General features: G+C 39.9%; 1 protein-coding gene across 1 annotated transcript in view; it reads right to left on the reverse strand.

Moving 5' to 3' along the window:
• The window catches only part of LOC107287965 (myoferlin-like), a 44677-nt gene extending 31665 nt beyond the window's left edge, over nt 1–13012 (reverse strand). The window contains exons 1-12 of the mRNA XM_029284249.1: nt 13003–13012; nt 11834–11889; nt 10816–10907; nt 10295–10403; nt 9014–9121; nt 7724–7852; nt 6661–6723; nt 6191–6241; nt 5384–5414; nt 4252–4367; nt 1903–1971; nt 1327–1370 (exon numbers count right to left, since the gene is read on the reverse strand). Of these exons, the coding sequence (XP_029140082.1) occupies nt 1327–1370; nt 1903–1971; nt 4252–4367; nt 5384–5414; nt 6191–6241; nt 6661–6723; nt 7724–7852; nt 9014–9121; nt 10295–10403; nt 10816–10907; nt 11834–11889; nt 13003–13012 (878 nt within the window). The remainder of the gene's footprint in view (nt 1–1326; nt 1371–1902; nt 1972–4251; nt 4368–5383; nt 5415–6190; nt 6242–6660; nt 6724–7723; nt 7853–9013; nt 9122–10294; nt 10404–10815; nt 10908–11833; nt 11890–13002) is intronic.
• Between the last annotated feature and the right edge of the window lie 248 nt (nt 13013–13260).

Consider the following 13260-nt stretch of genomic DNA (forward strand, 5'->3'; position numbering starts at 1 on the left):
TTCTTCTTCTTCTTCTTCTTCTTCTTCTTCTTCTTCTTCTTCTTCTTCTTCTTCTTCTTCTTCTTCTTCTTCTTCTTCTTCTTCTTCTTCTTCTTCTTCTTCTTCTTCTTCTTCTTCTTCTTCTTCTTCTTCTTCTTCTTCTTCTTCTTCTTCTTCTTCTTCTTCTTCTTCTTCTGCCATATCCATTATCGGACGTTGGTGATCATGTTGGCGATCCCGTTTTTATCAGCAGCCGCACGAAAAAGTGCTGCTGAGTTTTGTCCAAACCTTGAATAAGAATGCTTATTCACAGGGAATATGCATGTGTAAAGCTTGTAACAATTCTGGGTGGTTAGAAAACTGGTAAAAGTAACCAAGAGTTAGCCATCTTGTATAGCTCAGCTAAAAGTTAGGAATAGAGCTGGCCTGGAGCAAACAGGATGTGTATTAGATAACTCCTGAAGCATTCATTAGCCAAGGCTTGGGAATAGGGATGACTAGAGATGGACAGAATAATTGTTAGATCATTGTTAAAATGTTTATGAGATGATATTTCTTATATATCCCACCTTATCCCACCTTCTGCTTTGGTGAAAATGTATAAAGTTTTCTTAATTCTATCGTTCAAGGTCCCTTGGCATTTTGGCCAGGACCCCTTTTCTTGGAGCACTTCAATAAAAGGAAACAAAACCTCCATCCCGTGTCTGGTGTTCTCCATTGGCCGCAGCATCCGGCTCAGACCCGAATTGGGGACAACAATCGCTCTTTAAAAATAATTATATATATATAGTGTAAACAGGAAAGGCTGCTTCTCAATTACAGGCAGTGAAATAAAGCAGATTTCTGCTGATCGTGTTTGACCATAACTGCAACTCCCCTTTCAGTGATTCTGATACCATCACATTGTCTTATTTTTACCAGATAACTGTTAAGGGCTATTGAAATTTTTGCTTAAAATGTTCAATAGAACTCCAGTATCGTTTTTTCAATAAAAAATAAATTAAAAAAAGCTTCATCATGAAGAAATTGATTTGTCATGGGGAATAGCAGACAGAGGACTAAAAAGTATGTGTGTGTGTGTGTGTTTGTGTGTGTGTGTGTATAATGGTTGTTTTGCTTTGCTTTGCAGATTGACTGATTGCAGAACGACTCTGGATGATTTACAATTTAAAACAGAAAAACTATAATGAGTCTTCTTTTCTATTCCTGCTGCTTCCAATGGTAGCATGCATGACACATCATGTTTGAAAAATACCAGGATATGCTTTATCCAAATGCTTCGGGACAAACATTCAAGATTTTATACAGTATTGCAGTGCAGAAATAACAGAAATTGCTGGTACTCACCCATCCATAATAGTGAGCTTAATGAGATCACAGATAGAAGGCAACTACAGTGAAAATACAAAATAAAAATAAAAACAAGGCTCCCTTGAAGCTTCTTTGGTTCTTGGTGACTGCATCGCAGGGGTTTTCTTGACAGAATATGTTATTAACCCTTGTAGAAGGTGGCTGTGACTAAGTTCTCCATGAAGTTAGGTATACAATGGTTAATAACATTTTCAGTGTCCCTCACCAGGGAAATCTTCATGGGTGAGAGAGAATTCCCATACTTTCTCATGTCCAAACTCCAGAACAGAATGGAAGATGTTGCAAAATTGGGTGGGTTGGTCACATGGGTGACCTCATTCATGACTGTTATGTGTCACAATGATGACAGGCGGGCTCCATTATGCTTCTAACTCAAGGACTACATGGGTTCGCTGCTTTTGTTCTCAATCTTCTGTTACCTTTACATGGGACCCAATAAATGGAGCAATGGGAGACCCAAGTCAGAAAAGAAGTATATGCATGGGCGTTCTCCTGCTTATTGATAAATTTAGCCTGCAGTCAGTGACAGCCAGTCCTTTCTCTCCGGCTTACCTGCATGGGGAAACAGAGCACCTGGTTCCACACAGGATTGGTGTCTCCAAAAATGACCTTGGTCCTTAGCTGGACATAATTGAGAAAGAAAGCAAATCAATCAGGGGCAGACAGGCAAAGTAATAATCCAGCAAAATGTCCCCCTGACTTCTAAAACAGAGATCGAATAGAATAGAACAGAACAGAACAGAACAGAACAGAACAGAACAGAACAGAATAGAGCTGGAAGGGACCTTGGAGGTCTTCTAGTCCACACCCACCACTCTCCCTGCAAAGTTAACTTCCAGAGAAGGGTCCACAGATATGCTGAAGGGATCCACAGATGATGCTGTGAAAGGTGCCACCATGCCATCTTGTACTGCAAAGAAGATCAAGCAAAAGGCTAATTAAAAAATAAGGAATAGGCTTATTTTTAGCATCCCACTTTATTAAGGTCTGGGGGGAATTAGGGGGCCTTTTAACTCTCTGCTTATGTCTTGCACAGAGTGGCTTGTCCGAAGCAGGATTTAAACTGGGATGTTGGAAATTGGTGCTTCCTTTCCTTTCCTTTTCCCTCTTTACACCATATTTTCTTTCTTTTTCCATCCCCCCTCCTAGTTTTCTATTACTTTTTAACATTTCTCTTTGTATTTTATATTTTGATAAACTAATAAAAATGTATTATGATAACTAGGTTGTGGATAGAAAATGGAAAGAAGGAAGATGGAAGATAAGGTGGCTATGCAGAGACTAGATGCATTTGAAATAGATGATGAGACCATTAACAATTAATTATAATTGTAATTGTAAATTCCATGGTTGGTTGAGACTTTGTTTGTTGGCTTCTCCAACTGCCGGGATACTCTGGGGCAGCTCCAAGACCATAAAAGAGTTTCTGGGTGGCTTTAAGGCCCCTATTGACTGTAGATTCTCGACCCCATTTAAGGAATGGATACCAGACTAGAGAAGAACATCTTCATACAGTCTTTTCATAAAGTTAAATTGGCAGAGTTGACCTCCCACTCCCTTCAAATGCTTTGGAGCCAACTGTATTTCAAGATATTAGGACTTATGCAGTGATCAGTCAAGAAGCAAACAATGCCTCAGTCAAGAACTGCCAAAGAAGATAACAGTAAATGGTCCAACCAACTGCCATTGGGGCAGTAGAACCTGCAAGATCACTCCATTAATTCTGACAGGGCAAGCACTAACACTGATGGTGTTATCTAGTTTGGGTAATGAAATGTCTGCATAAAAACAACCAAGCTCGGAGAGCACCAAAGACCCCTGATATTACAACCTCTGCTCTCTACAGGAAGCAAATTATCTCCAGTCTCTTTTGGCTCTCTGGCTGAATGAATGTTCCACAACAACCATACATGGTCAGAAACACTAGAATTGCCACCCCTTCATTCTTGCACCCACAGCCAGATTCCTGTCTTTGGCAGAGCCATTAATTTCCTCAGTAGAACAAAGGGATGGTTTGTTGACTTGAGCACCTACTCTGTGGAACATCTTCTGCTCGGTAGATGTACAGCTGGAGGGAGGCTGTGCGTGCAGCTGGCACACTTGCTAGCTGGAGGAGGTTGGATTCTAAATCACCAGTCTCTGCTGGCTGGTCCAGATCCTACAGAGAGTAAAGAAGGAATCAATCCATCTGTAAGCAACATTCATAGATCTCCTCCCACAGAAACTCAATTGAATGTTCTAGATTCTGATGTGATGTTGTGTTGGAGAAGAAGATCCAGGTTCCAGTCTATCTCATTTCAAGGACATTTCCTTAATGACTTTGGACCATGAGTCAGTATCTCTAGCCCAACGTACCTTGTAGGGAGGTTATGGAGAGAATTAGAAGGAAGAAAAGCTATGAATATCACTGTGAGCTCATGAGGAAAAGGTAGAGTGGTGATGAAGACATTGGACTAGGTATATAGGTAGCCCTTGCTTAACAACCACAATAAGGATTGGCAATTCCATTGCTAAGTGACAGGATCATTAAGTGAAACATCAAACATTCTGTTTAATTAGACCAAAGTGGTCATCTAATGAGCTTCATGGCCAAATGAGAACCTGTCAATCCCACCAGGAAGACCAGACCAGAAAAATCAACTCCACAGGATCACTAGAGCTACCTTTATTGATATTCCTTCCTTCCTTCCTTCCTTCCTTCCTCCCTCCCTCCTTCCCTCCCTCGACTGCATGCTATTTTTTGATCTAATGAAGATACCAGCCTCACATAAACATGTTTACTGATGCCCAACATATTTATCTTTCCATTTTTATGTAACAGTTTAATACCTAGCATCATATTCAACGATCCTGGATTATGATGTTATATTGCTGACTATATTAAAACAAGAAGATCTTTACCGGTGCACGATCCCCAGCTCCCAGGACACAAAGGGTGACCTTCACATAGCCCTTAAATCCAGCGTTGAGATTCACTGGATCATAGAGGCTCAACCATTTGTTAATCAAAGCATGACCTAAAGAAAGGAAATAACAAATATACTGACCCACACTTGCCTTCACTCTAAATCAGTTGCATCATGCAGAGGCTGTGCCCACGCCAGCTCTGGCAATGCAAAAAAAGTTGCGATACGTCGCGACGTGTCATGTAATGCGGCGAGTTTGACACCAATGCTCTAAATTGTCCTCAGTTAACCCTACTCATATCCACACAGCCAAATCTAATTGATTATTCAGCCATGTGACACAACTTGCCTTTATATGGTCCCTGATTGGCAGAAACTATTTTTGTGTTTAGTCTAGTGATTAAAATGCTAGATTAAAATTCCAGGGATCATGAATGCTAGTCATGATTTAGGTATGGAAATATTTATTGGCCCTAATGTATGGACACATCTAATGGTATCCAACTAGCTCTCTGCTAATTTCATTTTTTGAAAGGCATTCTTTAAACTAAGACAATAAATTCAATGGGAAGTCAACACACTAGAAATTTAAGTGCTCTGTGCTTTTAATATTATCTTGATCTCAAGGTTCTAACTAAGATATCTGCAGCCATGCTTCATCTGGAAAGGTATTCATTCCCCCGTCAACAGAAGAAGACAAAGTACATAGGAGAAACCATAGGAGATGTCTGGACCCTTTCTGGACCTGGTGGGAGACCTCCAGCTTCTTCAAAAAGAATCTCAGAAGAAGACAATGGCAAACCATTCTACTGTTGATTTCAAAAAAGCTGATGGCCACATGTTTTTGGGCGCTACCCCAACTCAAAGTAGATTTGGTCTTTACAAAATGAAAGAACATCTAGAGCATGGATTTCCAGACTTGGCAACTTTACAACTTGTGGACTTCAGTTCCCAGAATTCTCCAGCCAGTTATGCTAGCTGGGGAATTCTGGGAATTGACGTCCACAAGGGTTAAAGTTGCCATGTTTGGAGACCCCTACTCCAGAGGACTACAAATAGATGTCATGTGACAGGGAAAATCTCATATCCTCATCCTACCTTCCATGAGGTAAAAATGGAGCACGTACCTGGAGAGTCATATACAAGCCCCATCTCAATCTGCAAAAAGAATGGCATAAGTCACTGGAAGGGCCCAGGAAGCAAAAAAAAAAAAAGAGTTACAAAAACATTATATAAAATGATAATAATTTTCCAGTGGTACCATTTGGATTTTTTTCTTTTTTAAAAAAATGAAGACTGAAATTTTATTGAAATTTGAAATGGAAGTTTTTACAGAAATGGCTTAAAATATTTTGAGATGTAAGATAAAAGCTTGAGGCTCTAACTTTTTTTTTTAAAGAATGCTACTGCATAGAAAAAAGTCAGAAGTTCTTTGTGTTCTTTTGCTCCTGTCTGACTTTCCCCAAGCTTGGGAAGATCAACATTAGATATTTTATGGTATTGAGTGTTTCTGGGGCAGGGTGGGGGAAGAAGATAAAATAACATAGCTGGAAGGAACCTTGGAGGTCTTCTAGTCTAGCCCCCTGCTCAGGCAGGAAACCCTATACTATTTCAGTCAAATGGTGGTCTAATCTCATCAACCTCCAGTGACGGAGGACCCACAACTTCTGGAGGCAAGTTGTTCCACTGATTAATTGTTCTCACTGTTAGGAAATTTCTTCTTAGTGCTAGATTGCTTCTCTGCTTGATTAGTTTCCATGTTGGGTTGACAGGCTAAACGTTTCGTTGACAGATTAAACAAGAAAAATAATTGACCTGATGTTAGGATAATAGGCAAGATAGCAGACCAGAAAGCATTGACTAAGCATTGTTAAAAAGTCTAGAAGTCTACCAAGTTTGTAAATCTGGTCAGCAGTAAAGTAGCAGTTGCTCACCTTGAAGACACCAATGAATGCATCTGCTCTGACAGCTCGAGAGTTCAGCACCTGTTTAAGATCATGTAGAAATTCCCATTATAAAACTTACTTATTATAATAATAGAAGAGAAGAGAAAGAACTGGAGAAGATATCAGACTACAAAAGCCTGCACATAGAAGTAGAACAACTGTGGCAAAATGAAGCAAAGGTAGCGCCAACAGTAATTTAGTACAGCTTCCATGGTTGGAATAACATCTGGATGCTCATTTTTAATTTGTTGCTCTTGTCCCATCTGGAGTTCTGTTGGGCTCAAGGTGGCTGTTCTTAGATTCCATTTTTAGTGCTGTTTCTGCTGCTGCTGCAATGCAGCTTCATCTTGGCCAGGACAAATATTTCATGATCGTTTCCAGAAAGGAAGCACAAGAAGATCCATAATGGAATTGAGATGTCCAAAAAAGGGCACGAGGAACAGAATTTGCTTGCTTACCTGTATGGTAATAAACTGATCAAAAAGTCGAAGAGGTGTCTCATTGAAATTTTGGACGAAGGTCTACAGGATAAGCAAACCAAAGTTTAATGTTATTTTCTTGCAGTTCTGCATAAGAATGGGCTTTAGACTGGCCTTTGATGACTATTTGAAAGCAGAAACATGCTTTTGGTCATTAAGAAGCAAGTGCCATTTTTAGAAGGCCACTTTTTTTTCTCCAACAAAAGTTGCACAGCAGAAACAGAACAATACTGAAAAGCAAGGAGGTGGACATTGATTCCCAGTCCGATCATTATCTTAAAATATTATTTTTCTTTCAGTTTAAGTGCTCTGTATCACAATTTTTTTTCATTAGGTTTATTACATGTGTGCAGATGAGTGTTAGAATACATCTAGCACACCTGACAAAAAATTGGGTTTAATCGTAAACCTCTCTGGATAAAATTGTTAAAGATGTCCTATTGGGTATCATAGAAAATCATTCTGTTGTTACTGAAGATGATATTGAATTATAGAAGCCAAGAGATAGATTAGATGTAAGGCAATTTTCCATATTTCCTGACCATTTGGGGACGCAACATTTTGTTGACTGTGGCTTTCTCTGACCACAAGTGATGGCTGCCACACTGAGTTACATGGTTGGCCTATGTTGCAAATTCATACCTTAAGTGCTGTTTAAAAAGAAAAGAGGTATAGATACCCTTAAATCCAGCTCTGTTCTTGGTGACCACCAATTCACTGGAGCTACATGTCTATGGAGATTCTCAGTCATCCAGGTCATAGTTACCTCAAAGGTGCTTTTTCACGAAGCAACTGGACTTTCTTGTTTTATTTTGAAGACGTTTGGCTTCTCATCCAAGGAGCTGAAGAAACTTCTTGGGTGAGAAGCAAAACGTCTTCAAAGAAAAACAAGAAAGTCCAGTTGCCTCGTGAAAAAGCAGCTTTGGGATCCTGGAGCTACAGTTCAATTCATTGAATATTCATTAGCTTCGTCTTTTCCTAACAGAGTAAAATGCTTGTGAAAAATCTTCAAATCCCAGAAAATAATGTCCAGAATGCTAACCTCATTATAATATGGATTGTTTCCACGTCTGATTCTTGTCCGGAATGTATAATCTCCAATAGTTACTTTCACCACTGGTTTGACGTTGTTTTCTTGCAGTTGTCGACATTCAATGATTACAACTCGCACCTGCAAGGGAGAAATGGCTGGTCAGTCCCATCCTGAAAGCCTTCTCAGAAGATGCACCATTTCATGTTCTGATGAAGTTTGTCCAAATGCTTTAGGAACTTTTGTGGGTTATCCACAGTGGAAGGATTCAGCCGGTTCACACCACTTTGGCAGAACCGGTAGCTAATTTTTTGTTGCCCAGGCCCAGAATGGACTTCTGGAAGTGGCATCCACACAGAGAACTGGTTGTTCACCTATTTGAATCCCACCACTGGTTATCCAGCTTTGTGTGCAAGTGGCCAGTAGCATGAAAACGGGATGATCTGGTGGCAGGAACTGTTTTTTTTTTTTCCTGAGGAAAACAGAAATGTTCATTTTTCCAGGAACGTGTCATTCCAATTTAGCACCACCATACATGGTCTGTAAAAATCGGGATGACCATGACATGTCCCTGAAGAGACACAGGAAACTTGACCATTTTGCAGCCATCTATTTATTGTTCAGGTTTTTGAAGATTAGCTCTTGTAAGTTTAATACGAGGGTCCTAAAGAGTTAACACGTTTCTGGAACATTGAGAATAATAAATAGTTATTTATAGATTAATGAAAGTCTTCATGCTTTAATGAAAAGGATTTCGTTTAATTAAAATTAGGAGTAGAGGTAAAACGATAGCAGTGTTTTCATATTTGAGGAGCTGCCCCAGAGAAGAGGGAGTCAAGCTCTTCTCCAAAGCTCCTGAAGGCAGGACAAGAAGCAATGGATGGAAACTGATCAAGGAGAGAAGCGACCTAGAATTAAGAGGAAATTTCCTGACAGAACAATTAACCAATGGAACAACTTGCATTCAGAAGTTGTGGGTGCTCCAGCACTGGAGGTTTTTAAGAAGAGATTGGACAGCCATTTGTCTGAACTGGTCTAGGGTTCCTACTTGAGCAGGGGGTTGGACTAGAAGACCTCCAAGGTCTTTTCCAACTCTGTTATTCTGTTAAGTGATAGTACAGCTTTACACTGCACTGGTGAGACCATGTTTGAAATAAATGATTGGTGGTGTTTGGACTTCATTAAAGATCCATTTCCATTTACAAGAATTGCAACAGAAATAACATCTGCTGAAAAATCACCAGTCCTCTCAATGTATTTCTTTCTTTCAAGTATCAAGAGCGGAGTGAGCTGTTGCGTTACCTGGAACAGTTGCTTCTTGTTGGAAAGCTCTTTCATGGGGGTTGATGTTGGGGCTGGGACTTGAGCCCCCTCGGTTTCTTTCAGAGTAAATTCTTCTATGCCAGAAGCCTTGGCAAAGACGGGGCAACAGACTGCGGGAGAGGCCAAGAAGCACCATTATCAACACTTGACATTTATGTGGGACATTCTTCTTAAGCTCTCAAATATTTATTTATTAGAATTATTTCTCACTTTTCTTTTGGAAGATCAGGGCAGCATATATAGCACTATCTCCTCCTAGTTTTCTCCAAATTATAACTCTTGAAAGAAGAATGGTCAAAGTCCTCCAGGGAATTTCTATGGTTAAAGTCTAAAACCTGGGTCTTCCTATAATTAATCGAACACCCTTCACCAATAGACCATGTCAAGTGTGAATGCTCAGGGACTTCATGCTGACCCCTACACTCAGCCCCAAATACACAGGAATCTTAACCCCAAACAACTTTCTGATCTATGATCATAATAAAAAGTTTTGATTTGATTTTGATTTGATTTTCTTTTACTCCAATTCATTAACAGGAGCACACACAGATTTTACCCATATCTCTTTTTGTTACAAAACACCTACTTTTTTCTAAACACGAAGAGCTCAAAACAGTCCAGACAAGGAATCGGAAATTAAAATCCATGCAAATTCCAAGCAAAACATACTTTAGTCCCCCCAAATAAATACCCAATACTTACTCAATTTCTTTAAATCGTGTTTTCTTCTGTGTGCCACCATTTTAGGTTCCGGTGGTGAGAAGCAGATTTTTAGAGTTATGGAGCACTGAAAGCATAAAAATCACAAGAACTCTTTTTAATTTATGCATAGGTAAAAAGCAAATCTGGCTGTGTTTTTCTTTTTAAAGTATGGTATCTATCCCCACTTACGAATAGATTTCTACATGATGAGAAAAACCAACCTTTTTTGGGGGGGGGGGCAATTCCCCTTTTCAAGCAAACCTTCTGCTTTAATATTTTGGAAATGAAAACAGAGGCAGTGAATAGACGGTTTCACAGCTGATTAAAAGTTTCCTGCTTGTATTGATATTGATAGGGAAAAAGATTTTTTAGCAGCCCTGAAGAGAGGCTGAATTCCACTAATAAAAGGCAGAAAAGCCAACCTGAAGCACCCCAGAAAATACTTCAACATCTTTATTCTGAGATTACCACAATGTTGGTGAACATCCAGTCTTCATCGCAGTTCCCAGCAAAGCACTTCAAGTTTAATACATTATTTTTATTTCCTTCCTGACTTACCCCAGTTGGCTGCAGACTGTTGTTCCGCAGGCTTTGATTCTTCTTCATAATCATAACATTTGGTTTTTCAGCTGCTCCTCCTAAGGATATATCTGCACTGCCAAAATCACTAAAGTTGGGGAGAAGCGGAAAAGTCAAGAAGCAGCTTTGAAGAAAGAGAGGTTACTAGTAGCAACCACAGGGTTAGTTGGATTAGGAGGAAGAAGGGATGGCTTGCCTCTGAAAGTTGTGGAGGCTCCATCACTGGAGGTTTTTTAGGAAGACTGTCTAATCTTTAGACAGTCACTTGTCTGAAATGGTACTATAGGGTCTCCTGATTGTGCAGGGGGTTGGACTAGAAGACCTCTAAGGTCCCAACTCTGTTATTCTGCTATTCTGGAAGCTTTTGCATGCAATGAAAGGGAGTGAACTGGACAGCACTCTTTGGGCTGAAGCAAGGAAGAAGCTGGCTGGAGTTAAACAGCAGATTTGTCCCCATGTCGGACAACCTAATTGTACAGATCCTTCTTTCCATGATTCACCTGTTTTGAATTTTCGTGCCCCATTCAAGGAGTTTAACTGTGGCAAAAGAACTGTTGTCCAGAAGCTCCTCATCCAGATACCACAGCAAAGTCTGCAGGGCAAACACAAAGAATTCCACGAGTCATAAAAGAGCCAAGGTTGCCTACCCCTGGGCTAGGAAGACAACAGAAAGGAACAGAAACATCAGAGAGGTCCTTGTATTATAGATCCTTGTTGCTCTCAGAGCTTGAGGGTTTTCTTGCAGACATTTTATTGCCAAACTAGGTAACATCATCCGTGCTACATACTAGTCTGCAAGAAAACCAACAAGCGTGGAGAACACCAAGAATCTCCCAGTTCAACCCTCAGCTATCAATGTTCTCTTCTATCACTAAACCATGTTCTAATGTATATTTTCTGCATTCTTCGTTCTTATGGATTACACATATATTTTGGTTTGTATAAAGCCACATAATGGGGGTGTATTCCTGCCCCTTTTAAGTTTCTACAATAATAAATTGCAATTTGCCCTTCTATGGATGAGTTTCTGGTCTCCATTATTAAACAAACTCCTAAAAGAGAAATTTCTCCTACAATTGGTTCCTGGCTTATTTGAAACCTAAGAGACCAGTGACTTTCTGTATCTTGTTAGATTTGGGATGAATAAAATGACTCTGGAGATCCTCTCTAGTTTTCAACCTGATAAATGTGCTGATTGAGCCACTGTAAGCCCTGAGTTAATTTGAAATGCCTCATCATCAAAGCTGATTCTGGAGAGTTGTAAACTGTGTTTTGTAATATTTCTCCTTCCCCTTTCTAAGCCCCTTATTAAGGATTTTTTTTCAAAAATGAAGATATTAGGAGGGAACTAACTCAAAAACTGAGACTGTCACCAGGATTAAGGAGTTTAGGAAAAACATAGACTTCATTGATCCTAGCTCCAGTTCTGGTAACTTTATGGTATATACAGAGAACTTTCAAAGCAATAGTAAAGAAAATGGTTTCCAGGACATTTCTTAACTTCCTTGTCTAGTTTACCTCATTCCAAATTGGATTCTGGTCCTTCTGCACAACTCTTGTGCTCCTTTCAATGCCTAAAAAAAAAGAATTCCTTTGAATTAATTCCAGCCGTTTCCTGATGTTTTGCCTCTTACAAGCATAGCTCTGGCAGGCCACATGAATAGCGTGGCTGATTGACCAATCTCTACGTTCTTTCAAAAGTAACCATCTCCTTTTTCCAGGAGCAAATGGACCTCTGGGATACATCTACCACAGTTTTGGTGGCCTCAGGCCAGGCCACCTGTACCAGAAATGCTGATGGGGTTCCAGTTACGCCAACCTCCAAACAGAGATGAGGAGCTTACAAGAAAAATCTGGAAATGTTTATGCCTGGGGCAGAAGTAGATGAGACGCATCAAAATCAGTAAATAGATAGGTGTAAAATCTATGCTTAATAAAACCTCTGAATTCTGCAGTGACCTGATAAAGATGGGCAATCTGTGGTACTCAAAAGTTCTGAATTTCAGAAGAGCACTAGACTTACTTTCAGAATAAAACTGACTGAAAGGTCATAGCCATGGAGGATCTCTGAATCCAGAACATCCATCTACCTGCCCCACTCCACACTGGAGTCAGCAATTGATGGTAGTTTACTCAGTGGCAGGTAAACCTTCATGGTGGAAACTGGTAGGAAATCTACCAGTCACTTTTTAAAATTTGGCCCGTATTAAAACAATAAGGCAGCGCCAGTTGCCAACCTGATTGCTGTAGCACAGTGTTCCTCAACTTCAACAACTTTAAAATGTATTAGATTTCATTTCCCAGAATTCCCCTGCCCTCCTGGCGGAGGAATTTTGGATGTTGAAGTCCACATATCTTACAGTTGCTGAGGTTGAGAAACATTGCTATAGGACAGGGATCGCCAGACTAGGCAGCTTTAAGACTTGTGGGCTTCAACTCCCAGAATTCCTCAGTCGGAGGAACATGATGGCCGGGGAATTCTGGGAGTTGAAGTCCAAAAGTCTTACAGTTGCCAGGTTTGGAGACCCTTGCTGTAGCAGAATAGGGCATAGTTAGCTCAAGAAGTGATGAATGGCATTAATGGAGCTATCTGATATGACTTAGTTGGGGACTACGGGCGATGTAGTCTGATAATCCAAAAAACAGCAGTCTGGGAAATACTGTATTCCTTAATTTGGCCTAATTACCTTTACTCATTCTGATAGTAGGTGTTCTCACTACTTGATAGAGTGTTAAATGTGGGATATTCTAGAAACAATGTGCAGAATTATCTCTGAATGATGGACTATTAGCACTCAAGCTGAGACCACAAAAAGAACTTTACAGAGTGAACATATTTTCTTGGGGGGAAAAAGGGACAAATCTGAAAGTTGATCATAAGGATTAAAAAAATGTTTGTAACGTTGCTTTACAAAAGGAATATCAGGAGCTAAACCAAGAAAATA

The sequence above is a fragment of the Protobothrops mucrosquamatus genome, unplaced genomic scaffold (genome assembly GCF_001527695.2).
Source record: "Protobothrops mucrosquamatus isolate PMUCROS unplaced genomic scaffold, P.Mucros_1.0 scaffold462, whole genome shotgun sequence".
NCBI lineage: Eukaryota > Metazoa > Chordata > Lepidosauria > Squamata > Viperidae > Protobothrops > Protobothrops mucrosquamatus.